The sequence below is a fragment of the Lepidochelys kempii genome, chromosome 11, assembly GCF_965140285.1.
Source record: "Lepidochelys kempii isolate rLepKem1 chromosome 11, rLepKem1.hap1, whole genome shotgun sequence".
Taxonomy (NCBI): domain Eukaryota; kingdom Metazoa; phylum Chordata; order Testudines; family Cheloniidae; genus Lepidochelys; species Lepidochelys kempii.
Genome location: NC_136390.1, coordinates 49,908,608 through 49,933,830, shown reverse-complemented (window position 1 = coordinate 49,933,830; position 25,223 = coordinate 49,908,608). Strand labels below are relative to the sequence as shown.

The window sequence follows — 25,223 nt, the reverse complement described above, 5'->3', positions numbered from 1 at the left end:
TGTAGCCCACGAAAGCTTATGCTCTACTAAATTTGTTAGTCTCTAAGGTGCCACAAGTACTCCTGTTCTTTTTGCGGATACAGACTAACACGGCTGCTACTCTGAAACCTGTCATAAAGAATAAAGAAGATAGTAACATTACTTGTTCCTCCATTCTTCCAAAAATGTATTAGAAAGTTGATAGTCATTTCAGTGCCTCTCCTTGCAGGAAAGTATTTACTGACATCTCTGCAGTCTAAATAAACAAACATTACAAAAAATTTCAGGGTAACAATATCATCAGGTCATCTGTGCTCAAGTAACTTTTTCAAAATGAAAATTTTATTTCTATAGAAAAATATTTCTATAAGAGATCTTGGTCATATTTTTCAAAAATATGAGCCTAAAATTAGGCCCCTAAATCCGTATTTAGGCATCTAAATAAGTAGCCTAATTTTTAAAGTGCTGAGCACCCAGAAGTTCCCACTGAAGTCAATGAGAGCAGCTGGCTGATCAGCACTTTTGAAAAAACATGCTACTTCTTTAGCTGCCTAAAAATATGAATTTAGGAACCAAACTTTAGGCTTTGGTTTTTGAAAATCTGATGCCAAATTTCAGTCCTCCAAATTCAGATGATTCCAGTGAAGGCCTTGACTAACCAAGCCTTAATTTGGCCATGGACACTGATGAATTATTTTAATCTCCACCATTTTGGAAGCTGATGTGAAATATAAACTAATTCTTTAAATAAGCGAAATGGTTTGGAAATTTCCCATTCTTTAGAATTACTCTAGAATACATATTCCACAAATACATCAGCTAACCAATGATATTATATGTCTCTACAGATTTATCTCCAAGTAACAGCACTCAGACACACACAGGTTTCAGAATAGCAGCCGTGTTAGTCTGTATTCGCAAAAAGAAAAGGAATACTTGTGGCACCTTCGAGACTAACAATTTTATTTGAGCATAATAATATAAGCTGTAGCTCACGAAAGCTTATGCTCAAATAAATTTGTTAGTCTCTAAGGAACCACAAGTACTCCTTTTCTTTTTGCAGACACACATAAAAACCCTTTTATCACTTGCACTCATTTTAGTGGTCTAGAAAAGATTGATGATTTTATATCTAATCTCTCAGAAAACCACCACATTAAGCTTAGACAGCCAGCTACAGAGAACAATATCTGCAGTATAAAATTAACAGTTCCTCACAAATAAGACCGAAGCACAATAAGTTAATATCTGAAAAATAATCAGAATGCTACAAAGTAGCTAAACTCGCTGAACATCAGAATTAAAGTGACCTAATTTTACTAAAATACAGAAAAACATCTATTGCTTAGGCACATTAACGTTTCACTTCCCATACAAAGTCATAAATATGAGAAACAGAGAGAATGCATGCATTATTTACTGCAAAACTTTCCAGTACCAGCAGCTTGGTAACCCAGCCAATACTAGTAAGGCTTTGGAGCAAGATCTCAATCTGAACACTCAGTAAAACAGACCGGAAGGCCCTTCTAGAAACACGGACAAAGGCCAAATGTCAAATTAAGGCCCTGATCCTGCAAACTTCCATTAATTTTACACTCATTAGTAGTTCCACTGACTTCAAAGAGACTCCTCATGCTTGCAAATTAAGGAATAAACATTTGCAGGCTTGGGACCTAACATATCACACTGCATGCTGCATTACCTGCTCTAAATTCAAGAAGACACACAGTGTATAAGTGGATGAATTTGAATTTACTACAGAAGGAAAAAAATGAGGGCCTGCTTAATAATAATAATTTTAAAAGTCTGAAGTGCCGACTGCCAAGTTGATCCAAGCTCTGCAAAAGCCATTAAAAAGCAGCAACATTCATCACCAAATACATAATATCTAAATCTAATGAAATATTTAGAAGCCAAGGTGGTTATTTACATGAAACATTTACTGATTTATAGGGCCTAATCACATTCTTTTAACATTCTTTATCAAATTTTTCATATAGAAATAGTCAGAAGAAAAAAAGCAACTGAAAAATACACTACTACCAGAGTTAAATGGCTAAGAACAGTTCCAACTATATAAGCTTATTCAATACAATCTTTACATGGCCTGTCTAAAAGCAGTAGTTCTAGAGATATTATGAAAGACAATTTCCAAAAGTTCATTAATTCCTGGAAGCTTCATCATATGTTTAGTACCAAATTTACATATTAGCCTAATTTGGTTTTAACTGCAACTCCCCATCCTCTCCCAGGAGAATTCTTCTTCAGGAAACCTAAAAACGTGAAAAATACTGAAGTGCTCTCTCTAACTTCAGGGTCTACAATCATTTAAAGACCTGAAGAAGAACTCTTTGTAAGCTCGAAAGTTTGTACCTTCCATCAACTTGGTGCACTAAAAGACATTACCTTACTTAGTTTCTCTCATATCCTGAGACCAATACCGCTACAACAACACCGCAAACAATCATTTAAAGGGTGAAGTGACAATCTGAACTTCTTTAAATTGACTAATATTTTGAAAAATAAAAAATAGAATTTCACCTTTTTAAAAAGCATGCATAGTGAGACAGTTTGGGGAATACATGCCCAATGATAGATTCTGCTTGGTATTATGAACACTATTTGTATTTGTAACAATCATTGTGAATCAGATCATCCATTTGCAGGAAGAACTTGGCAGGTAGTTCGAAGCTATGTCTGACCGATAGTAATCTGACATTGCGATCACCACTTGTTTCTTAACTGTCAGTGCACCTCTCATTTTGGTATCCCTGTGCTGAAGGGCTGGGGCAAGCTCGGCAGGCAGATGCAGAAATGTAGCCTTTTGCATCCAAAAAGTGCCATGCGGGTTTGTGGGATTAAAAAAAAAAAAAAAAGGCATGAAATTATGGGCTATGTATGGCATTATGGGATGGAGAAAGTTGTGTACTGAAAACTTGATCCCTAGCTCCCAGAGATTCCGGGTGACTCATTTCTATCCCACAACAAATTGTGAAAAGTTCCCAAAAGGCATTTGCACCTGACTGCCATGCATGATGCACTGGGACATCGACTTGGGGTGCACTGCACTTTGCATCAACAGAAGTAAACCTGTTCAGTACACACAGTGCTGATGCAAGCAGCCACATGGGCATGAGCAATATACCAACTGTGATAGATGTACACCAACATAACTTGCACTGATCAAAATTTGAAGTACAGACAAGGCCTTAAGAGTAAAGACACTGTGCTTAAATTCCTTTGCTAAGCCTGAATTCCTTTCTTTCTTGCCACATTGTCTCCAAAGGGACTAAACTAGAAGTCCAGGGAGTCCACAACCAAGGTGGAGCTCTGGAGGAGCACATGTAAGCAATTGGGCAGGGGGGAGAGGAGCGCTGGGAGGTGACAGACACCATTTTGGGTCTCTGGCTCCTGAGTAGTGGCCCCCGACATCCCAATGAACGGCATCAGACAGGATGTTTGAGCTTATCTTAAGAACCCTGAGCGAGAAACTGTGACTAAACTCTATCCAGATCCAGCTGGCTTGGAAATGACTGGGTCCATTCACAACTAACTGGTGACCATACAGCATGGTTCTGGGCCAGGTTATAAGAATGCCAACCTTTTAATTATGTTTCTAGTAAATTAGCAAATGTGAGGGAGAAATACCTGAACTTCTGTAGAAGTACAGTATCCCATGCTGTACCTTATATATGTTGGATCATATTAAAGAAGTTCTGTATTAAAATCACAAATGAGTTTGATTCCCCAGAGTTTAAATTCCAGGGTATTACTAATTAAGAGGTCTCTTGGTTTTTGGTACTGTTTCTCTCCCTCTGTGTGTGAAACTTGCAAGCTGCTAATTGTGTTAGTACATTCTAAGACAGAGTCTATTCTCAAAGCAATTCACAGAGAGAGAGAGACTCAAAGCAATACTCTAACAACAGAAACAGCACCCAGAGACTCCCCACCCTTTTGTTGTATTAACAATTGTGATTAAAATAGAGATAGAGGATGTATGTAGATGGATGCTTGGTGTGGATAATAACTGAATGATCAGGGAGGTGCCAGCCTAAGAATCCAGTGTCCATCGGCTGAAGAAGGCGTCAAGTGCAAATAACCAGAGGACCCCCCCGGAGGGCAGACTGGAATCCACCCAACAGCCTCAAGGATGGGAGAACCAAAGAACAAGATAACATCTTGGAGCCGTCAGGAATGTGCTATCTGCTGATTGATTCAGCAACAGCATGATGAAGCAATTCCCATAGACTGGCATAGGAAGAAATTCCTATAAAAATAGACTCTAAAAAGTGAGAACTTTGGGGTCTGATTCTGCAAACCAACTTCCAGGAGCATCAGATGAGCATCTGACAAGGCCCTGCTCCCTCCTCATGTCCAGGCCACCTGGCCAGTGGCTTGGCATGAGCAACTCTAAGGCTGGTAACTATGATAACAACCTTGCAGAACCTGTGTGTGTGTGTGTGTGTGTTTGTATGAATGAATGTGTGAATAAATAGGAGATTGAATGGAATGTTATAACTAGAACTAACTGCTTACTATGATTCTTTCTGTATTCACAATAAATGTGGTATTTTGCCTTTTTCCCTTTAATAAGATCCTGCTGGTTTTTATTTTATTGGTACAACATATAAGTATTTCATCCTTTCCGTCAACAGTGAGAATGAATAGCTAAAAGTACTCACCGGCTAAGATAGGTGATATTTCACCAGGAGGGTAGTGAAGCACTGGAATGGGTTACCTTGGGAGGTGGTGGAATCTCCATCCTTAGAGGTTTTTAAGGCCCGGCTTGACAAAGTCTTGGCTCGGATGATTTAGTTGGTGTTGGTCCTGCTTTGAGCAAGGGATTGGACTAGATGACCTCCTGTGGTCTCTTCCAACTCTAATCTTCTATGATTCTATAGCAATTCTGCCTATTTTGCATTAGATACACACTCACAGATAATGGTCTTGTGCTTTGACAATCAGAGTGAAATTCCATTAAAAAACCAAACCAAACCAACCAACAAAAAAAGAAAAACAAAGTCAAGCACTCAAAAATCAGGAAGTGTCACTCGTAAAGTTGCCCCCTTGTATATATGCATTATGATTCAATCTTTAACAACACAATCGTATCCTTTATTTTCCATTACACCCCTGCCTTACTTAGTGCACAGGATGAAAACTGGGTCTGGTTTTATATATGTCTTGGGGATATGGAACATATTTTAGTAATCTCATGAGTTACCAGAAATTTTATTACAGTGTTATTAAGTTATTTGTGTATTCTTCACTTTACCGAAAGCTCTATACTTTATCCAGTACATAAACTCTAGGTACATGACTGTGAAGTTATGCCCAGCATTTTAGTTACCATAGTAATTTTGCTTTTGCTTTTTGATGTAACTCTTAAGTGCCACAGTTAGATATCCAGCTGCATGAGTTTTAGAACTTTGGCTATTATGATACCCAGAAGATTCACCCTCCTGAGTGCAAAGACGCAAAATGAAGGACAAAAGAAAAACTATGGTCCAGGGAGCTTTCAATTACACAGGAATAATTTCTTCAGCACAAATAACATTTTCTGTAACCTTACTTAAATGGCTCAGCATTTCTGATGTAAATAATTAACCACATTAGAGCAACAATTAAATAAGACCAGTTAGGTGTGGGATAAGATAAATTCATGTCCTGGACTGAGAAACTGATCTAAAGTACTTTAATGAGCGAGTTCTGCCATCACAATCTGTAAAACATACTGACAGAGAACATCTCTGTACATATACTTCAAAGGATTAATTGTTTTTAAAAGGTGGCTTTTTCTCCTCCAGTCCCCTGCAGTTCTTACCTTTAAATCTGAGCTTTCATTTTTATACTGAATGACAATACAAGTCTATCTTGTAATGAAGTGGATGGTATTATGAAGGAGTATCAAAAATATAATCCCCATACAACATTTTGGGGCTTTATAATAGTCTTGCATCAGAGTGCTGTACAGATACTAGCTTCAATATCTTGAAAAAGTTTTGACAAATGGTTGTTTCATAAATGGCATTCCTGTTATGAACGGTATGTATTTCCTTCTGACGATCTTCACAGAACCATAGAAGTTAGACGTGGAATGGAGCTATTAAATCATCTAGTCCCATCTTCCTGCCAATGCAGAGTTGCTTCTATAGTATATTTCCTAATATTGTCCACTCTGATATTTCTTTGTCCACCGAAGCATTTTCTTTGGGGGACAATTCCACACCTCAATAATCTTATAACATGTCTTTTTCTTACTATCATTTTATGGGAGTTTTTTCCAGCATGATACAGGGTTTGGTCTAGATTGATTTTCATTAGCACTACTGGGTGTCAGGGTGGATAAAAGTGGATGATTTAACAACAGTGGACTTCTTTATGTTAAATGAAACACGTTTTTTTTTAAAATAATCCTATTTAAAATTAAATTTGAAATTGACAACCTACGTTAAGACCTGTATTTATAATCTATTAAAATCATTTAAATTATGTATTAAAAAACCCAAATATTAAGCAATGCATGTCTGTTGCCAAGATTTAAAGAAAGGCACTGCAAGGGGGAAGGGAGCTGATAAAGGGCTGCCGGTGGGTGCTCAGCACCCACCATTTTTCCCCAGGGGTGCTCCAGCCCCACAGCACCCACGGAGTCAGTGCCTATGAAACATTAGATGTGAGAGGATGAGATCTACATGTTCTAAAATCCTGAAGGACAGAAATTATCAGTTCAATTCACTAGCTACAGATACTTCCTACAGTTAATAATTTGTTTTGTTTTAAATGTAAAACATGTTTTGATAAACTTTTTCTTTCTTATGTATACAGGCCACTTACAGTATAATTTAATACAGTAATTAATATGCTGTTTTTGTGAATTTAATTGAATTTGAAGAGATAGCTGTTGGTCTGTGCTGTGCTGACAAAGATATGCTCTAATAAATTTGTTAGTCTCTAAGGTGCCAAAAGTACTCCTGTTCTTTTTACATATATAGCTGTTTCTCAGACCACATCTATAGTATGGGGACTACTGCAACAAAGCTACAGTGCTGTAGCCATGCTAGCATAACCCCAGAGTGCAGACAGAGCCTACAGCGACAGAAGGGTATTTTTTCATTGCTATACCTCCCCTAGCGATGATAGCTCAGGTTGACGGGAAGCATTCTTCCATCAACCTATCTGCATCTACATCAGGGATTAGGCTGACAAAGCTACAGAGCTCAGGGCTAGGGATTTTTCACACCCCTGAGCAAAGCAGCTATCTGTATCTAAATCTTAAATGTATACCTCTCCTCACATTTTCTCTAGGACAACTGAGACACCAAGGGGTAGGAGGGACACACAGTAAAGCAGAAACGTAAAACAGAGAGTAACAGTGCTTCACTTCATTGCATTACCGAGTATGCCAATTTAAATAAAAGTGACTGAGCGCTGTAGGGACAGTGCACTAACGTATGGTGCCTTGTGAAAATCAGAATTCAGAGCTAGCGGCAAGTTCCATGCTTCCTTGGGGAAAAGGGACAGAGAGAAGGAAAGCTGCAAGAGTGACACTAATGAATTCTGGAGGGAGTAGCTTTCAGAATCTTTCTAGACCAGAGAATGCTGCTGTGATGCAGCACTTTTTGGGGAGGGATCACAGGGAAAGGAGGGAGCTCACAGAGGAATCCCAAAAGTGAATGCAAGTTAAGGATTCCTGAGCAATCTAGGTGGGGAAAAAAGGGTAATGCCACCCACACCAAAACTCTTGCTAACTCGGGATGTGGAAGATCCAAGTCTGATTCCTTGCGGCACCACAGGCTTCCTGCTGACCTTGAGTCAGTCACTTAGTCTCTGTGCCTAAGTCCCCCATCTATAAAATGTGGATTATAGTTAAGGCCCTACCAAATTCACAGTCCATTTTGATCAATTTCACGGCCAGATGGTTTTTAAATTGGTCAAGTTCACATTTTCAGATGTTTACATCTGAAATTTCATGGTGTTGTAACTGTAGGGGTTCCAACCCAAAAGGTACCCGGAGGTGGGTCTGTTCTCCCCACCTTTGCTCCCACCTCAGCAGCCCTGCAGGGGAAAAAGACAAGTCCTTTCCCTCCCCAGCCTGGTGGGGGGACTTGTAACTTGGAGCCCCCTGGCTGGGGTGTTCCCAGCAGCATAGGGGAGATCAGATTTCACAGTCCGTGACACATTTTTCATGGTCATGAAATTGGTAGGGCCCTAATTGTTGTGTTTCCCTACCTCGCAGGGCTAGATACATCTCCAGTAGAATCTGGAATCTATTTTGAATAAACTTGCCTCTCTCAAATCTCAGCCTTAGTCTTCAGAAGTGATACCAGTCAGCTCTATGTTTTTGGAGAACCAGGGCGCAGTATCTAGCTTGTCTGACTCATGAAAGACATCGCCCCACCACCAGTCTCTTCCTGAACCAACACCGATCAGAGAAAAGAGGGGCTTTCAGAGAACACTGAAGGGCAGATGGGAGACACACTTAGACCCCTCCTGACAAGGGTGACAAGATTAAGACATCTCCATTAGCATTCAGAATGGAAAAAAGAGACAACTCCCCTAGCCTCATCTGCATGAAAGATGGGAGAGGGAGACATCTCAATTTATATACAGAATGGAGAACAAAGAACCGCACTGAACTCTGGGACCAGAAAAGCAGGGACGCACTGCATCATGGGAATCTCCGCTCCAGACGTTAATGAACCTACGCCTGCACACACCCAGCTCAGCAATTATCAGACCAATTCTAGTAGTAAATCCTTGATTGATATCCAAAATACTGAAGCAGCCTAGCTGCATTGTGAGCTCCCTGGAAGAAAACACCACCCATAGCCAAGAGTGATCAGCTCCTATTGTCTAGCCTAAAGAAAACTCTTAAGTCATCAGTTTACATAAACAAATCTAGTGTTCTCCCTTGAACCACTGTATTTTCTCTACAAAAACCCCTACCTAAGCCCAAGTAAGTGTTCTGATGCTTAGATCCAAACTATGCAAGAGTTCCACTGGGAATCCATCTTCTCCTGACTGATCATGCTGGGGGCTCTGCCTGTCTCCAGCACTCAGGATCCTGAGCTACCACCATCACCTGGGAACCCCGACCAGTTCAAGCCTCATGGAGTGGGTGAGATCCCCCTCTTTCTCTTTCTCGGTTTTCCTTTCTATCCTTAGGTATTACATTATTAAAGGTTATGCTATGTTGGTTTATCCCTCCTTATGTAGTTATCACTATTATTCAATAAATAACTTTTATGGTTAAGCTAGTTGCTTCTCTTTCTCTCTCTCTCTCTGCACTTTACTCTTTTGGGTTTTAGCTTCCCCCATTTACTCTGCAGCAATGCCTCTTTTACCTAAGCTAAAGATCCTTGTAGCACCCCAAAATACTGTGGGGTTTGCTCATCAAGTGGGTTACTACCAGTACAATCGTGATGTGAAAGTGGGATAGGGACGTGTTAAACCTGTGGCACATAAGGGGGTCTGGGGCAGGTGAAAGTGCTGCTCAGACCACCCTACTGAGACCAGGAGCACATAAGGATGACAGCTTGAAGGTGCTGCTTAACCCAGCCCATTGAGTACAGGGACATATAAGGGGATCAGGTTGAGAATGCCGATTGACCCGGTCCGCTCAGACTTGCTCTGTTAGTGTGTGCCCGCCCACATATTCATCTAGTTAAAGGGCTGGAGGAACCCAGCTCCAGGGAACCTAGGTCCTGCAGCATAGCTCCATTGGGAGAGGACTTGCAGAAGGAAGGAGCAGAGCTCCATATGAACACACAAGTGAAACAAGCAGTACATTAATAGAATTACAGAACCCCCACCACTGCCCTCCAAAGAGCAACCGTAATAAATGAGCATACCCCAAATTAACAGGCATATCTGGTAACAGAAGTTTTCCTCTACTAACAACGAATTCATAGATAAAACACACGGCAGATCCCCGATGGCACCACTCAATAGCTGTATTACAAATCCTGACACTGCCCTCTTTCAGACTTACAGCAATTTTAGTAGAAGCCGACATATTGGTTGGCCACTGATGATTTAGTGCCTGCCAACATCTTACCAAAAATTAACAGAAACCAATAAAAAGAACAACAGAAACTACAATCATTTGGCTCCATTCACGTTTTGCCATCTGACAAACTAAACTGCAAGCTCTTCAGGGCTGAATCAGAGGTTCCATTGCCCAATTCCGCACTCCAACCACTCAACACTTCTTCCGCCCAATTACCTCCTTGCTCTTCACTGAGGAAATTAATGCCAATTTGGGCTTCTTGAATCACACTGGAACACTGGTGCTACTACTGTTCAGTATGATGGTCCGCAAATTTTCAGTACAACTGAATTGTTTATAATAATTCTCCTTTCTTTCGCCCCTCACTACTTCACTGTCACAGATTGCTTACATCTCCTACCAACTTTCCCTTTTCAAATATTGATTTTTTGTTTCAGTTTTTGGGTTCACCTTTCCCATGATTGCTCCTGACAGCTGAGCAATCACCCTTCATAAAACACACAGAAAATAAGCCTCCCTCCACATATATTTCCTCTTCGCCATTATATGTTCCTGTCTCATATTCCACCTGTCATATCACCTCTCAATTTCTTCCCTAACTTAGTTTCATAACATCTTATCTCATTCCTTTATTGCACTATTCTCCTGTCTCCAGTCTACTAGGTTTTATAGTTTCATCCAATCTCCTCCTGTGCTGTGCTACTATAGTCACTGACAATTATCCTCTCTTGCCATTTCTAATAACTTGAGTGCTCTGAATACGGGTCCTGAATAAATGGAAAACCACTATATATAAAATTGTGTTTCCCCCCTCTACTTACTTAAGAAACTAGAACTAAAAATGCCAGCAAGAATCGTATTTTAGAGAATAGCAATGAGCTTCCACACAACAATGTGCATTCAGAACTTGTTTCTGGAGGCAGCAGGGGTTAGTACCTTGCATTGTGTTCAATGATATCTTCTGTCTGGGGTGAGAACTGTACCGAACTTCAGTAATTCCACTTGAAACTAGGTGCAGATTTGTCAAAAGGTTCATGTTATTTATCTGGAAATGCATATTGGTGCCTATCTTCAACTGCCTTGGCACCCTACATTCCTAAACGCTACACAAAAACAAAACATTAGCCTTTTAACTCAGGGCTGCAAGGCACCCTCCCCCACCCCATAATAAATTTAAAAAAACCCACAATTCCTGATTTAATCAGTAATCTTTCAAAGGCTTGAATATATAAGTCTTATCACACTGCACCCGGACACTGGCTAAACTCTGGCTCCAATGACCCTCCACTGAAAAAGCCAAGCTGCCAGTGGAAAGTTTAACCCCAGAAATGACGGCAAGAGATAATGGATCTTAATTTCTGTGATAGGAATTATGCCGGCTGGCCGCATCAATAGTCCCTAATTTGACAGCCCTGACCTCATGAGCAAGGCCCCATGTCCTATGCAATTATGCAGCCAGGAAAATGGCTGCACAATTTCCTTCTTTCTACAGATGCTTTCTACACCCTTAAGAAACCAATCCGAAGAAAGATCTGTCCTTTTGAGAATGTGCTACCAATTTTTTTCAAAATATTTAATTTGGGAGTATAAGGATGACCTGACAGGGTGGGGCTGAAGAGGGAAAGCCGGAGCAGGAGCCCAGAACAAACTATGGAGGCAAACAGAATGGCTATAGAGTTGAGCTGCCATATAGGAAGCAGCAACCTGTGGGTAGCTACACAGTCAATTCAATAAGACTTTGTTGGTATGACAAGCAGGCTCGTTTGATTTAAATCAGCCAGCAAGAAACGTGATTTAAACCATTGATTTTAATCATGGTTTGCAATTGAACTTTTCAGTTATTTTCCTAAAGAAAGGTTGATTCTCATTGGTTGATAATCATTAAAAGAAAAGGAGTACTTGTGGCACCTTAGAGACTAACCAATTTATTTGAGCATAAGCTTTCGTGTAGCTCACGAAAGCTTATGCTCAAATAAATTGGTTAGTCTCTAAGGTGCCACAAGTACTCCTTTTCTTTTTGCAAATACAGACTAACACGGCTGTTACTTTGAAACCTGTCATTAAATCATTGCAATCTAGTACTTCTTTTTGCTAACCAGAAGGATACACTATATTGATACACATTTGTTTCAGCAATTACATAGCTTAACATATATTTATTCATATTCTTAATTTTTACTTTTTTATTATGTTAGAAAATGGTGAATGATGTGTTACTATTTACTAGATTTGCGTCAAACTATCTGGATGGAAATAGGAATTAAATTAAAAACGCACAAATGCATTTTAAATTTAGTTTTACTGAACTGTTAAACAATCTTAAGTGTGCTGGACATGTAAGGGGAAAAAAGTTAATCAAAACGTGTTTTACATTTAAAACTAACTGATTTATTAAGCAAAGGAGGTATTCTCTGTAGTTAACGAATTGAAATTATTGTTTCTGGTCACCCTTTAGAACTAGTAGAGCACATCCTCTCACACCTAACTTGTATTCATAGATTGGAAAGGAAAAACAAGCTTTCCTACCTCTTCAACTTCCATTGAGAGTCTCAGTTCTGAATGGACTAGTCTGCAAAAAACTGTCAAAAGCTATTTTAGAACTTCAGAAAACACTGGTTCTAGTTGCTTAGCCAGTAACTTCCGTCAGCTCAGTAGTCTGACTTGCTTTAAAACTTTGGCAACAAATATGAACTGTTTAATGTTATTTTTGTGTAATTTAAATTTAATTTAAATTTAAATAGATTCTAATACACTTAGGCCTTAACATCAGTTATCATAAGTCCATTTAAAATTTAATTTGAAATTATTTTTAAAAACAAAACAAAAGTATTTTTAAAAAATCTCATATAAATCAAAAAGACTTTGTGATGCATGGCTAGAAAGTGTTACACATCCCGTAAAATAAATGGCTCAAATTCAACCCTTAAAGACATGTGGAAAGATAATGTTTGTGGTTTTGCGTATTTACATGTATATGGGTAATGGTCAACAATGTAATCAACAGTCCCTGTCTATGCTGTATTCTGATAATTCAGGTATCAAAAGAACACCCTAGCATTTAAATGAATTGTGAATATGGGATCTCTCTGTATTCATCTCTCTTTGAAATGTGTAGCAAATCATGTGTGAATGGTGGAGGAACAAGCCAATCTCGTATGTTAATTATATAGCAAAGTACAGGTGATGGATCTCCTTCAAAGTCATCCAAATTATCTTTTGTTCCCAAGGAACGCCCAACTTGTCAAAGAGGACATGAAATTGTATAAAATATCCTTGGGTCCCGATTCTGTCATCTCAGATCTGCTTGAGACTTCATACAGGGGAAGCTTAGGCATAAGGACTGAGATCCCAGTCCTAAATTGGAACACCCTGCAATGACTTCGGACTGTAACTATGAACTATTTCTGAAAGAACTCTTTGCAACTACAAAGCTCACCATCTCTGCTATGAATCTGAACCTCAATGAATTGAACTCACGTCCGTATGCATACTAATCTTTTAACCATACTTTCTGTTTTTTTAAATAAATTTTAGTTTAGTTAATAAGAATTATCTGTAGCGTGTATTTGGGTAAGATCTGAAACATTAATTAACCTGGGAGGTAACGTGTCCGATCCTTTGGGATTGGTAGAACCTTTTCTTTTTTATGATGAAATAAGATTTTCAGAAATCATCATATTTGACTTAGGTACCTGAATGGTGGCCTGAGGCCGGATCACTTTAAGGGAACTGTGTTGTTTGCCTCCTGAATAACCAGTGAGGTAATTAAGAAGCTGTTCTATGCTGGTTTAGTAAATCTAAGTATTGGACTATCCACCAGCTTTTTGGGGATTTTCTGCCCCATTCTATACAGTTCATCCTAATTGAGTGACCTCAGCTGGCCCCCACTAGGACCCTGGTCACAGACTTATTTAAAAAAGAAAAAATCAATTAGATTTATCCACCTGCTGACAAGCTATACAAGTGTTTCCAACGTGTAAGAAAAAGATGGATTCCTTTTCAGATATTTCTCAGAGTCAGACTGGACCCATCCTAGAAAGGGGCGCACACTGTGTTTGGAGTTTGATCCCCTCAGTCCATTTGTTGTTACTGTCCATTCCTGAACCAGAAGTATATTGCTATGCCACGCAATGCCATCTTTTTTTTTCCTTCCAGGCTCAGCCACAGTGTTTTATTCATCAGTTGTTGATGAGATGTCTTATGAATCCTGACCATTGGAAGGAATGTCTCTCTTGTGCTTCCTTGTATCTGGGACACTGGAGTACAAAGTGTTGCTTTATCTCAGTATTTCCTCTGCCACATTGCCTCCTCTCTGGATTTAAATGATTTTGTGCCTCCCAAATTCCTCCTCTATTTACTGATCATTGATTAGATTTTTAGTGAGAGTCTGCTGTGGTGATGTAATGTGATGGTTCTGTGCAGGTGTCTAACAGTCAAGCTTGTGGTTATTTTTTGATTTACTCTCCCAATTGACTCATAAATTAGTGTGACAGATGCTGTTCTAACAATGAGCATTTTTGGTTTTGATAGCTTGCTCTGGTGGTCAGGGGGTTCGAGTTGTTGAGCCTTAGGAATTATGACAAGTAGGAATGCACTGTGTTTTCATTTGAATCTATTTTTTGATTTTGTGGTGGAAGGAGTATTTACCACTTTGGTTGAGATATCACTAGAAGCTGAATATTGTTTTCCACATGTTAATTAGTTGAGGGAATTGGCTCAGTTCTGCTCTGGCTTGCCTCTCTCCCTGGGCTTCAGAGCCTGAGTGCAACTTCAAAGCACTGTTTACACAGCTATTTTTAGAGTGAAAGCCCCACTAGCTCAAGTCTGTAGACTGGTCTGCGATGCTCAGTTCTGTAGCTCGTGTAGAGGTACCGTTAGAGCCCAAATTTCTTGTCTTGCAATGTGGCGGGAAGGTTCTTTCTTTTTAACTCTCTGCTCTAAGGCTGAGGGGCGGTGGGGATGGCCTGCAGTGGACAGACATATGGCCAGTCCTTTGTTTGTTCATTCTGTGATTTCTCATGAATGGGGTAGGCCCACATGACTGGACGGGAGCCTGTAGTTGATTTTTGAAAGCTGAACAAACTAATAACAGTTAAGGTATGTTAAAAGAACATTTTTTAGATTACGAAGTCAAGCAATCAAAACTTAGAGCCAGAATTAAGGTTACCTGTGCAACCTCAATTCACCCCCTGACCCACCTTGTGCAATATGAGATAGTCTTGATCTATGCAGGAAATAGCCCGACTTGATTATGTAAAGAGTTGTCACTTTGGATGGGCTAGCACCAGCAGGAGAGTGAATTTGTGTGGGGGGGTGGAGGGTGAGAAAACCTGGATTTGTGCTGGAAATGTCCCACCTGTTGATCACTTTAGATAAGCTATTACCAGCAGGACAGTGGGGTGGGAGGAGGTATTGTTTCATGATTTCTGTGTGTATATAAAGTCTGCTGCAGTTTCCACGGTAAACATCTGATGAAGTGAGCTGTAGCTCACGAAAGCTCATGCTCAAATAAATTAGTTAGTCTCTAAGGTGCCACAAGTACTCCTTTTCTTTTTGCGAATACAGACTAACACGGCTGTTCCTCTGAAACCTGTCTTTAAATACAGTATTACATACTATTATTTTCCCCACAGGAGCCCTCATTTATTGCACAGAATAGACCATGCTGTGGGGATGAAACAGATATTTATTTTTATCCTTATCATTCAATTAGTGGCCCGACTCATTTACTGCACATCATCCAAAGTCTGTATTTTACAGAATTATTCATTTTCTCAACATCGTCAGAGTAATGGAGTGCCTCACAAACATTAATTAATTGACCTCCATATCTGCCTTGCAAGGTAAGAGATTATCCCCATTTTACAAATGGGGAAACTGAGACAAATCTTTGCCTGAGATCAAAGCCATGGGTAGAACTCTCAGTCCTGAGCTCATTCCCCCAGACCTCACTTCCTTTCTGACAGAGATGTTGAGCATTCACAGCTCCCACTGACTTCAATTGCAGTGCTCAGCATTTCTACAGATCTGACCCCAGGTGTCTCAAGTTGGGCACACAGAAAATGAGGAATACACAAAATCTTTGGAGCAGAGACAATCTTTCTGGTCTGTATTTGTACAGCACCGAGGAGAGTCCTGGTCTATTACTCGGGCTTCTAGGTGTTACTGCAATTGAAATAAATAATATTATGAGTGGCCATCTGCCAAAATAATGGTTCAAGTGGCGAACTCAGCATCACATAGGAAATCTGTGACACAGGGAGAGAGATAAGCCATAAGCTCCATCCCTCTCTCTTCCTGTTAGGCCTGTGACTTGTTCTCTACACATCTTCTAACTTATAGAGAAAATAAGGGAGGAACCTTACAAACAGCCTCATTCACTTATATAACCCTTACTGATTCCCTGAATACTACCCATCCTGTGCACACTGCAGCAATATGAACATATGTCTACCATAGTTCTTTAATACAATTCTTTAGGTTTTTTTAAACAGGAAAAAAGTAAAATACAAATTCTATTATACACAACCATACATTTGTATGGTGAGCTTAAACAAAAATGGAAGCTTACAAGAAGTGGAAACTTGGACAGATGACTAGGGAGGAGTATAAAAACATTGCTCGAGCATGCAGGGGTAACCAGGAAGGCTAAAGCACAATTTGAGTTGCAGCTAGCAAGCGATGTGAAAGGAACAAGGAGGGTTTCTACAGGTATGTTAGCAACAAGAAGGTGGTCAAAGAAAGTATGGGACGCTTACTGAATGGGGGAGACAACCTAGTGATGTCAATGGGTAGTGATCAACGGCTCAATGTCTAGTTGGCAGCCAGTATCAAGCAGAATGCCTTAGGAGTTGGTCCTGGGGCTGGTTTTGTTCAACATCTTCATTAATAATCTGGATGATGGGATGGATTGCACCCTCAGCAAGTTCACAAATGACACTAAGATGGGAGGACAGGTAGATATGCTGGAGGGTAGGGATAGGGTCCAGAGAGACCTAGACCGGGGTGGCCAACCTGAGCCTGAGAAAGAGCCAGAATTTACCAATGTATGTTGCCAAAGAGCCACAGTAATGTGTCAGCAGCCCCCCCAGGAGCTCCTCCACCCCCATCCAAGCACCTCCTACCCACCGGCAGCCTCACCGCTCAGTGTCTCCTGCTCCCTCCCTGCACTTCCCAATTAGCTGTTTTGTGGGGTGCAGGAGGCTCTGGGGCGGACGAGCAAGGACACTGCACGCTCAGGGGAGGGAAGGGGTAGAGTGAGGGCAGGGCCTGTGGCAGAGCCAGGGGTTGAGCAGTGAGCACTCCTTGGCACACTGGAAAGTTGGTGCCTGTAGCTCCAACCCCAGAGTCGGTGCCTATACAAGGAGCGGCAGATTAACTTCTGAAGAGCCGCACGTGGCTCCGGAGCCACAGGTTGGCCACCCCTGACCTAAATAAATTGGAGGATTGGGCCAAAAGAAATCTGATGAGGTTCAACAAGGACAAGTGCAGAGTCCTGCACTTAGGACGGAAGAATCTCATGCACTGCTACAGGCTGGGGACTGACTGGCTAAGCAGCAGTACTGCAGAAAAGGACCTGGATATTACAGTGGACGAGAAGCTGGATATGAGTCAGCAGCGTGCCCTTGTTGCTAAGAAGGCCAACAGCATATTGGGCTGCATTAGTAGGAGCACTGCCAGCAGATCGAGGGAAGTGATTATTCCCCTCTATTCGGCACTGGTGAGGCCACATCTGGAGTACTGTGTGCAGTTTTGTGCCCCCCACTACAGAAAGGATGTGGACAAATTGGAGAGTGTCCAGTAGAGGACAACAAAAATGATTAGGGGGTTGGGGCACATGACTTACAAGGAAAGGCTGAGGGAACTGGGCTTATTTAGTCTGCAGAAGAGAAGAGTGAGGGGAAATTTAGTAGTAGCCTTCAACTACAAGAAGGGGGGTCTCAGAGAAGATGAAGCGAAGCTATTCTCGGTGGTGGCAGATGACAGAAGAACCAATGGTCTCAAGTTGCAGTGGGGAAGGTCTAGGTTGGATATTAGGAAAAAACTATTTTACTAGGAGGGTGGTGAAGCACTAGAATGGGTTACCTAGGGAGGTGGTAGAATCTCCATCTTCAGAGGCTTTTAAGGCCCGGCTTGACAAAGCCCTGGCTGGGATGATTTAGTTGGGGGTTGGTCCTGCTTTGAGCAGGTGGTTGAACTAGATGACCTCCTGAGGTCTCTTCCAACCCTAATCTTCTATGATTCCCAATGCCTCCTTTATGTCACATCAATAGAATCTGAACCCTGAAACTGGAGCACTACAACTCACGCTTTGACCACTTGAGCTACCAGACTAAGTATTTCAATAAAATGCTATTGTGCTAGAGGACAATGGGCCTCTGAAGCCACATGCTTAACCTGGAGTGGTGGTGGTGGTGGAGCGGGTAAAGTAGAACCCAATCCAACTCTCCCCTCTCTCGTTCAGGAGTCTGGGGAAGCTCCTTCCTCCTTCGGTGGAAAGGTTACCAGGGCAACATGATGGGTTAAAGAACACAGCCAAGTCCAGCCCAGTTCTTTTTTACCTCCTGGAAAGATTGTCTGCTCCTGGGGCTCCCAGTGCAGTGTGTGCTCCTGCTGCAGCAGCATGGGACCAGTGCTTTAGAATGTTCATGTTCAGTTATTCTGCTGCCTGGACATTGCTGGTCATGGAAGTGACAGAAGGAAAATTACCATTTTCAGCAGCTGATAATTCAGCTAAATCTGAACAGAATTTCACAGGACAAAGAAAAGATTTATTTCTGGCCCCAAGGCTTTCTTCTTGTTGAATTTCAGTGGCTCATTGTGAACAATTAAGTGTTAGAGAATCTTGAAAAAATGTCACAAATGTTATGATCGACAAATCTTATGACAGACAACCTAAATATAAAGCTGGCTACCAAACTGCCTAATTCTCAAGTAAAGAATGATAGTTTAGTCACAGCTATTTAAAGGCAATATATGGTTACATAAATTGGACCAAGATCATTTCTAAAACAGACAACTGGAACAGTAGCTGAAGACTGAGACGCACACTAACAGAGCTGTGAATATATTTAAACAGTACCTAGTCAGTGCATTCAATCACTTTGATGAATGGTAGTTGGCTTGGACTGTCAACAGGAAATGTGCACCAAACTGCCTTAGACTTTTTTTTTTTTTTTAAAGCCCAGCCATCAAGAATTTTTATTTAAAATAAAACCAAATAGAATCAGCGAAGAATGTGGTGCCATTTATTTTTCTGTGAGTGACTTGACAGAAAAATAAATGTCTTATAAATAAAAAGTTTACCACACAAACCAGTAATGTTGACACAATCTTTTAACTTCGGCTAGGGTGAATGGTAAATATTTTCCATTAAAAATTGGGAGGGAAAATACAGGAATTTTTGTTTTTCTTCTAAAGCTAAATGACAACAATGCAGTTTTCAGTTCCCACATCTTAGCCTTTTTTTCCCCCTTTGCCTACATTAAAAGGTTTCTGAAAAATAAAAATGTTTTGATTTTCTGTAGAAAAACAAATGTGTGGCATCAAAAAAATTTTTTTTCAACCCCTTTCTCTCTCAAGCTTTCTTGATATTTGTTTAATTATTTCATTAGCGATTGTAGATGGAAAAGGAACAAATCCCCAGGTCTACAACAATAACCATGAATTGTATTCATGTTCGACAGAAACTTTTTCCTTTCTGTATGCATGTTCTAGTGGTTATAAAATAAGTGTTTCCAGCTCTACAATTGACCTATCTGTACAATCAGTCTAACACTTGGACATACTTCACATGGGCTTCATTTCAGCAAAGCACTTAAGCACACGCATAAATTTAAACATATAGTTAGATCTGCTAGGTCGTATTCAGTGCCTGACTGGACTGAACTGAAATGAAGCTAAATCTGTGCTTATTTGCCAAAATGAGGCCATGATAATACAAAGGCTTAAATAATGTTTGGACACATTTTGAAATCCTTAGATGAAAGCCAGTATGACAAGTACAAATTTTTTTAGGCTGATTTCGGAAGATAGATGTGTAGAAAAGAGTCTTTTAATCAGAAATATTTTTTTAAAACCGTATTGACTGGTTCCCTGATTCTGCACCTGGGTCTATCTACATGGATTCAATTGCAGGATTGAGACCTTCATTTGTGAAATAACTACATTGTTCTACATTCACAATCGTTGGGGAAATTAACAGATTTTCTTGTTCCACAGAGTGCATGTGAAAACAAATGAGCTCACAGATTGTGCCACTCATTTGAGAGATTTAAGAAGCCTACAAATGCATCATCCATTACATTAATCTAGCGATTACTGCCTGCATATAGGAATTCACCGAGGCACACTTTCCTGAACAGCATTATCCAGTCACTTAAAGGACCATCTCCGGCTATCAGTAGGTCAAAGCAACCACATAGCTGAAGGGATACATTCCTCCCTCCCACCCTGCAACAACATGTTACAGTACCCGCACAGCAAAGAGATCCGGCGATAGCAAAGATGGATTCTGTTTAGGTGTTAGGAACTAATACGGATCTACTATCTGCTTCCCTAAAAAACACTTTTTTCGGGCTTCGGAAAAATAAAATGTTCCACTCTTTGCGTAAGCAACTTGAAGCTGTATTTTCACAAATTCAGTCATCACTGAGGTGTCGCAGATCGCAGCCAGCAGTGTGTGTTGGCCCGGAGTGCTAACACAAGCAGTTTAAAACGATGCTGAACCTGCCTCAGTCCCAAGCCCGTTTTTCGCACGGCACAGGATGAACACACCAGGCGGGGGTGGAGGGGAATAAAGACCACCGGGACACGTAATTTCTCCCAAGCCACGCAGAAACCTTATGTATCTTATGGAGACTAATCATGACGCCTTCTTTTCCACTCCCACAAAAATACCGTGTCACCCTTCCCTTGGGACCAATTTTGTTTTTCAGACAAGAAAAAGCTAAGGCATGGCCTTTTCAGCGCTGGGTGCTGGGACAGCTGCGGAGAAAGGTCCATTCAAAGGCTCCCACGGGCTCTGCCTCCGGGCGAGCCCCAAGTCGGGCAGCTGCTGCTGTGACCTGCCAGGCCAGGCCAGCGAGCCGGGAGGAGGGGGAAGGAAGAGCAGCTCCTTCGAGGCGACTCCACGTGCCCCAGAGCCGTGAAAGAGGCTTCGCTGGACACGCAGCGGCCACGACCCTGCCCCAGCAACCCGCTCCGCGCAGCGCATGCACAGGCGTGTCCGGGCAGCCCCCGGGGGCAGGGGAGCGGTGCAACCTCCGGGGGTAGGGGCGAGCGCCCGGCCCCGCACCCGGGGGTCCAGCGGAGGACGGGCTGGGGCGATCTCCCGGGGGAAAGCGGCAGGTGCGCTCCCGGGCATGGGGCAGCGCCGGTGCCATCTCCCCGGGGCAGGTGGCCGGGGCGCGAAGCCGCGGCGGGGTAGCGGGGACGGTACCTGCAGTGGCCGCGGAGGGTGCCCCGGGGCGGCTGCGGCTCAGCTCGGCGGGGCTGGTGGCGGCGGCGGGGAGCAGCCGCCCCCGGAGCAGCAGCGCGGCCGCCAGCGCCAGCAGCAGGGAGGGGAAGCGCCCGCACAGCCCCGGCATGGCCAGCGGGCAGCGGAGGCATATTGCGGGCGAGGCGGCGGAGGCGGGGGCCGGCAGCTCCCTGCTGCCCGCCCGGCTGCGGCGGCTGCCGGAGGAGGATGGCGGGGCGGGAGGCGGCCCGCGCCCCCTGCACAGACACACGTGACGGAGGGGGAGGGAGCCCCGCGGGGGAGCGCGGCCCGGCTCGCCCCAGCCCCCCACAGGGGCTCGCCGGGCTGCCCCGGCCGGCCGCCGCCGCCGCGCGGGAAGCTGAAGCTGGGCAGAGTCTGGCCGGGAGCCGGGATTCGTCGCCGGGGCCCTGCTGCAGCCCTGGCGCCTGTCAGAGCAAGCGGGGGGAGGTGCTAAAACGTCCGCGGGGGGGGCGGGGGGGTGAGCGCAATGGCCCCTTGCGAGGTAGGGAAGCTCTGACTCCCCTGACGCCGCTCAGATCCACGAGTGAGTTAATACCTGCCCCGCCCCTGTTAACCCCCCCCGGGGTGTGGGCGACCCTGGGCCTGCCCGCTGCAGCGCCGCTCAGTACCCTTCTTGGGAGCCTGAGTCTGCCCCCGCCCCCTTCACTGCCACTCAAGGGGACCTGGCCCCCCAACCAGGCCCACCGGTCACGGCTCAGGTCTAAGCCGAGCACCCTCAGGCCCCCGGCTTGCTACGTCTTTTGGTTTGACAGCAAGTCTCGCGGCTCGGCGGTGTTTTTCTTAAAGGCTCGGCTCCCGGAATCAAGGGATTAAGTGAGAAGCTCAGCTTTAGTTTAAAAAATTTTTCTAGGCCTCACGTGTGTGTGTGTGTGGGGGGGGGGCTTGAATATGTGAAGCAAGTGTATCCTAAAGGTAGGGAAAATAGAAGGCAAATAAAACAAATCCAAAGCTGTATATTACTGTTTTAAAAGCACATCTCCTGGAGTTTCAGACTAGGCTCATGATTTTTGAAAACTGAAGATGGGAATAGTGCAAGTCTTGACTACTAAAGTTACATCTATCCCAATTATTCCCCCCCCCCCGTGAATCCTATCCTGCTTTTTAGATCATACCTGCTATACAGCATCTTGTACAATTAAGAGATTTTTTTGACACTTAGTGCTAAGCACTCACTAAGACTAAAATGCAATCATAGAATTGTAGGACTGGAAGGGACCTCCAAGGGCCCTCTGGTCCAGGACCTGCCCTTGAAGGTAGGACTATTATCTATCTATCTATTAAAAGTATTAGACTGTTTTTTTAAATCTATCATCCAACCCATTTCCAGTGCACATATTTTTGGAATGCATGCATCTCCTGAAGTGGGCTGTAGCTCAGGAAAGTTTATGCTCAAATAAATGTGTTAGTCTCTAAGGTGCCACAACTACTCCTGTTCTTTTTGCGGATACAGACTAACACAGCTGCTACTCTGAAACCAGAAATTTACAGTTGTACTGGACCTCGTCTAAACTCTGGAATAGCTTAATATAGCCATTGGTGGCCAGGAATCAATGTAGCTACACCATTTCAAACCCCTAAAGGCCTTGATACTGCAAACACACATGCTTAACTTTAAGCATGTGAATAAGCTCCATTGAAACCAATGGGACATTTACATGCTTAAAGTTAAAACATGTTCATGTCTGCAGGATTCTAGTGGAAATGTAGACAAGTGCAAACTGGCGTTTGTGTTGAAATTAATATAAAAATTATGGGCCCCAATCCTGCAGTTGACTACATGGAGGTGGACTGCTGGAAATGTGTAGGGCACAACAGTCCACTTGCCTGCAGTTCATACAACTGGGGCCTAAACACACAGTAGAAAAAGGTACGGGGTGAAGTCCTGGCCCTACTGAGGTGAATGGGAGTTTTGCCATTAACTTCAGTGATGCCAGAATTTCACCCATTGTCTGGGCAGGATCAGTGCTCTCCAAAGTTTATAGATTACATTTTTGGTGAAGTTTTAAGATAAAATGTAATTCTGAACTGTGAGTGCAGGGTTTTGTTGTTTTTTTTAAAAAAAGGGCCATACTAGAATTTTACAATTATTATTTCCCCTTCAATAAACAACGGATTAGCCAAATATAGTAGGTTATAGGGAGATATGGATGTGTCCTTATCTCAGAAACTTCCATAGCGGGGGAGTAAGAGGAAGGGAAAAATATTTGCACAATTGTGCAACAATGAAAGATTTCCCAAACCTAAAAGGGAACTATCAGGTTAAAAATCTTTACACGTTATCAAAACTAAAAGAATTTTCGAAATCTAATTTACTTTTTCTTATCATTTAATTACTTTAATGTCATTCTCTACAGAACAGTGTAATTAATTCATTGTCATCAATAATGACTTCATAGAGATGAAGAGTTGAAGGAATAAAAATCTAATTTAATTTTAACCAGGGGCGCTGATGGTTTACTGCCACTCCTTTTGGACCTGGAAAATAGACAATTAGTTTGACTCTCCAGATCTCATGCTCTCGTCTAATATAATGAAGCCCCCACTAATAACTACTTGCTGAATCCAGCTGAGCAGGCATGGTGGAAAATGTGCATCTCTCTGCACCTTAGTCTGCTCCCTTATGATTTCAAACGTTTTTTCACCTTTCCTCGGGAATGGTTGGATTAAATGTGGCATCCCTGCATAGAGTGATGTAAAGATGAGGAACATGGGGCTATAAAAGACTTCCTAGTTCTGTCTGCTACCTGCTTCCCCCTTTGAGCTGATGACTGATGAGAGATTGTATGGCCCTGGGAAAATGGTTGGATCCCTTAAATGTTCATTTCCAAATGTTCTAATATTTGGATTTTTTTAGTTGTTTTAATATTTGGGCTTTTTAAAAAGTATTGATTTTTTTAAAAAATAAGTTATTTTGGGTGTTGGTTGGACCCATTCTCCACCTTAAACTTTTTAAACTAAGCTTTTGGTTTACTAAAATGCAATTATTAGTTATGTACAAAAATTATGAAATGAATGCTGAAAGACAAAAATGGTTGTTGGAGATGATAGATGGCTTCCAAAGGGGAATAATATTGTATTTAGATGAATTATTGAGGTGGAACTACCTCTGACATATCTACAATTGTTCATTTACAAAAAAAATTGTATCAGACTTATCTTTTTTTAACCAACCTTGCAAAGATATGAAAGCCAATAATAAAAAATTTGTTTCACTTACCTGAATACTACTTTTCTCTGAGGTATTATGTCCGGCAGTCCCTTTTAGGGCGTAGCTCCTGCAGTCTTCAGAGCTCTCCCTCAACTACTGCTTAAATTTCAGAAATGATAGTAATTCATCAGTCTTCAAAAGGTTGCAGTAGATGAAACACAAGTGTAGGGCCTGGGTAAAAATGTAGCTGTATCTATACTAGGGGGAAGGCGAAAATGCTACAGATATTCTGAAGGAAGAAGAAGTGGCAAGATTTAAAAACTGCCTGGACGTGAAGATCTAGAGAGAGGGTTTTCTATGCTGTTTTAATGGTGGCCCCTCATTTTGGTCTTTGTCTCACAGGATAAAAATGGTGGCTACATATCAGCTGTCCATCTTGTCCAGTGTCCTTTCTCCGCTAACTTAAAGCGATTTTTCTTTAGCTCAAAAAATACGCAATAGCTATGCTTGTGGAGCAAAAGACCTCATTTATGTTCCTGCTGTTGCCAAGAGGTGTCATATGGAGCATATTGACATTATTGTAAATA

The 25,223-nt window shown here is 42.1% G+C and overlaps 1 protein-coding gene across 1 annotated transcript in view; it reads right to left on the bottom strand.

Annotated features, from left to right (window-relative positions):
* Nucleotides 1-21,800, bottom strand: part of FAM171B (family with sequence similarity 171 member B) — a 74,486-nt gene extending 52,686 nt beyond the window's left edge. Inside the window, exon 1 of the mRNA XM_073306110.2 lies at nucleotides 21,429-21,800. Within this exon, the coding sequence (XP_073162211.2) occupies nucleotides 21,429-21,576 (148 nt within the window). The 5' untranslated portion in view covers nucleotides 21,577-21,800. The remainder of the gene's footprint in view (nucleotides 1-21,428) is intronic.
* Between the last annotated feature and the right edge of the window lie 3,423 nt (nucleotides 21,801-25,223).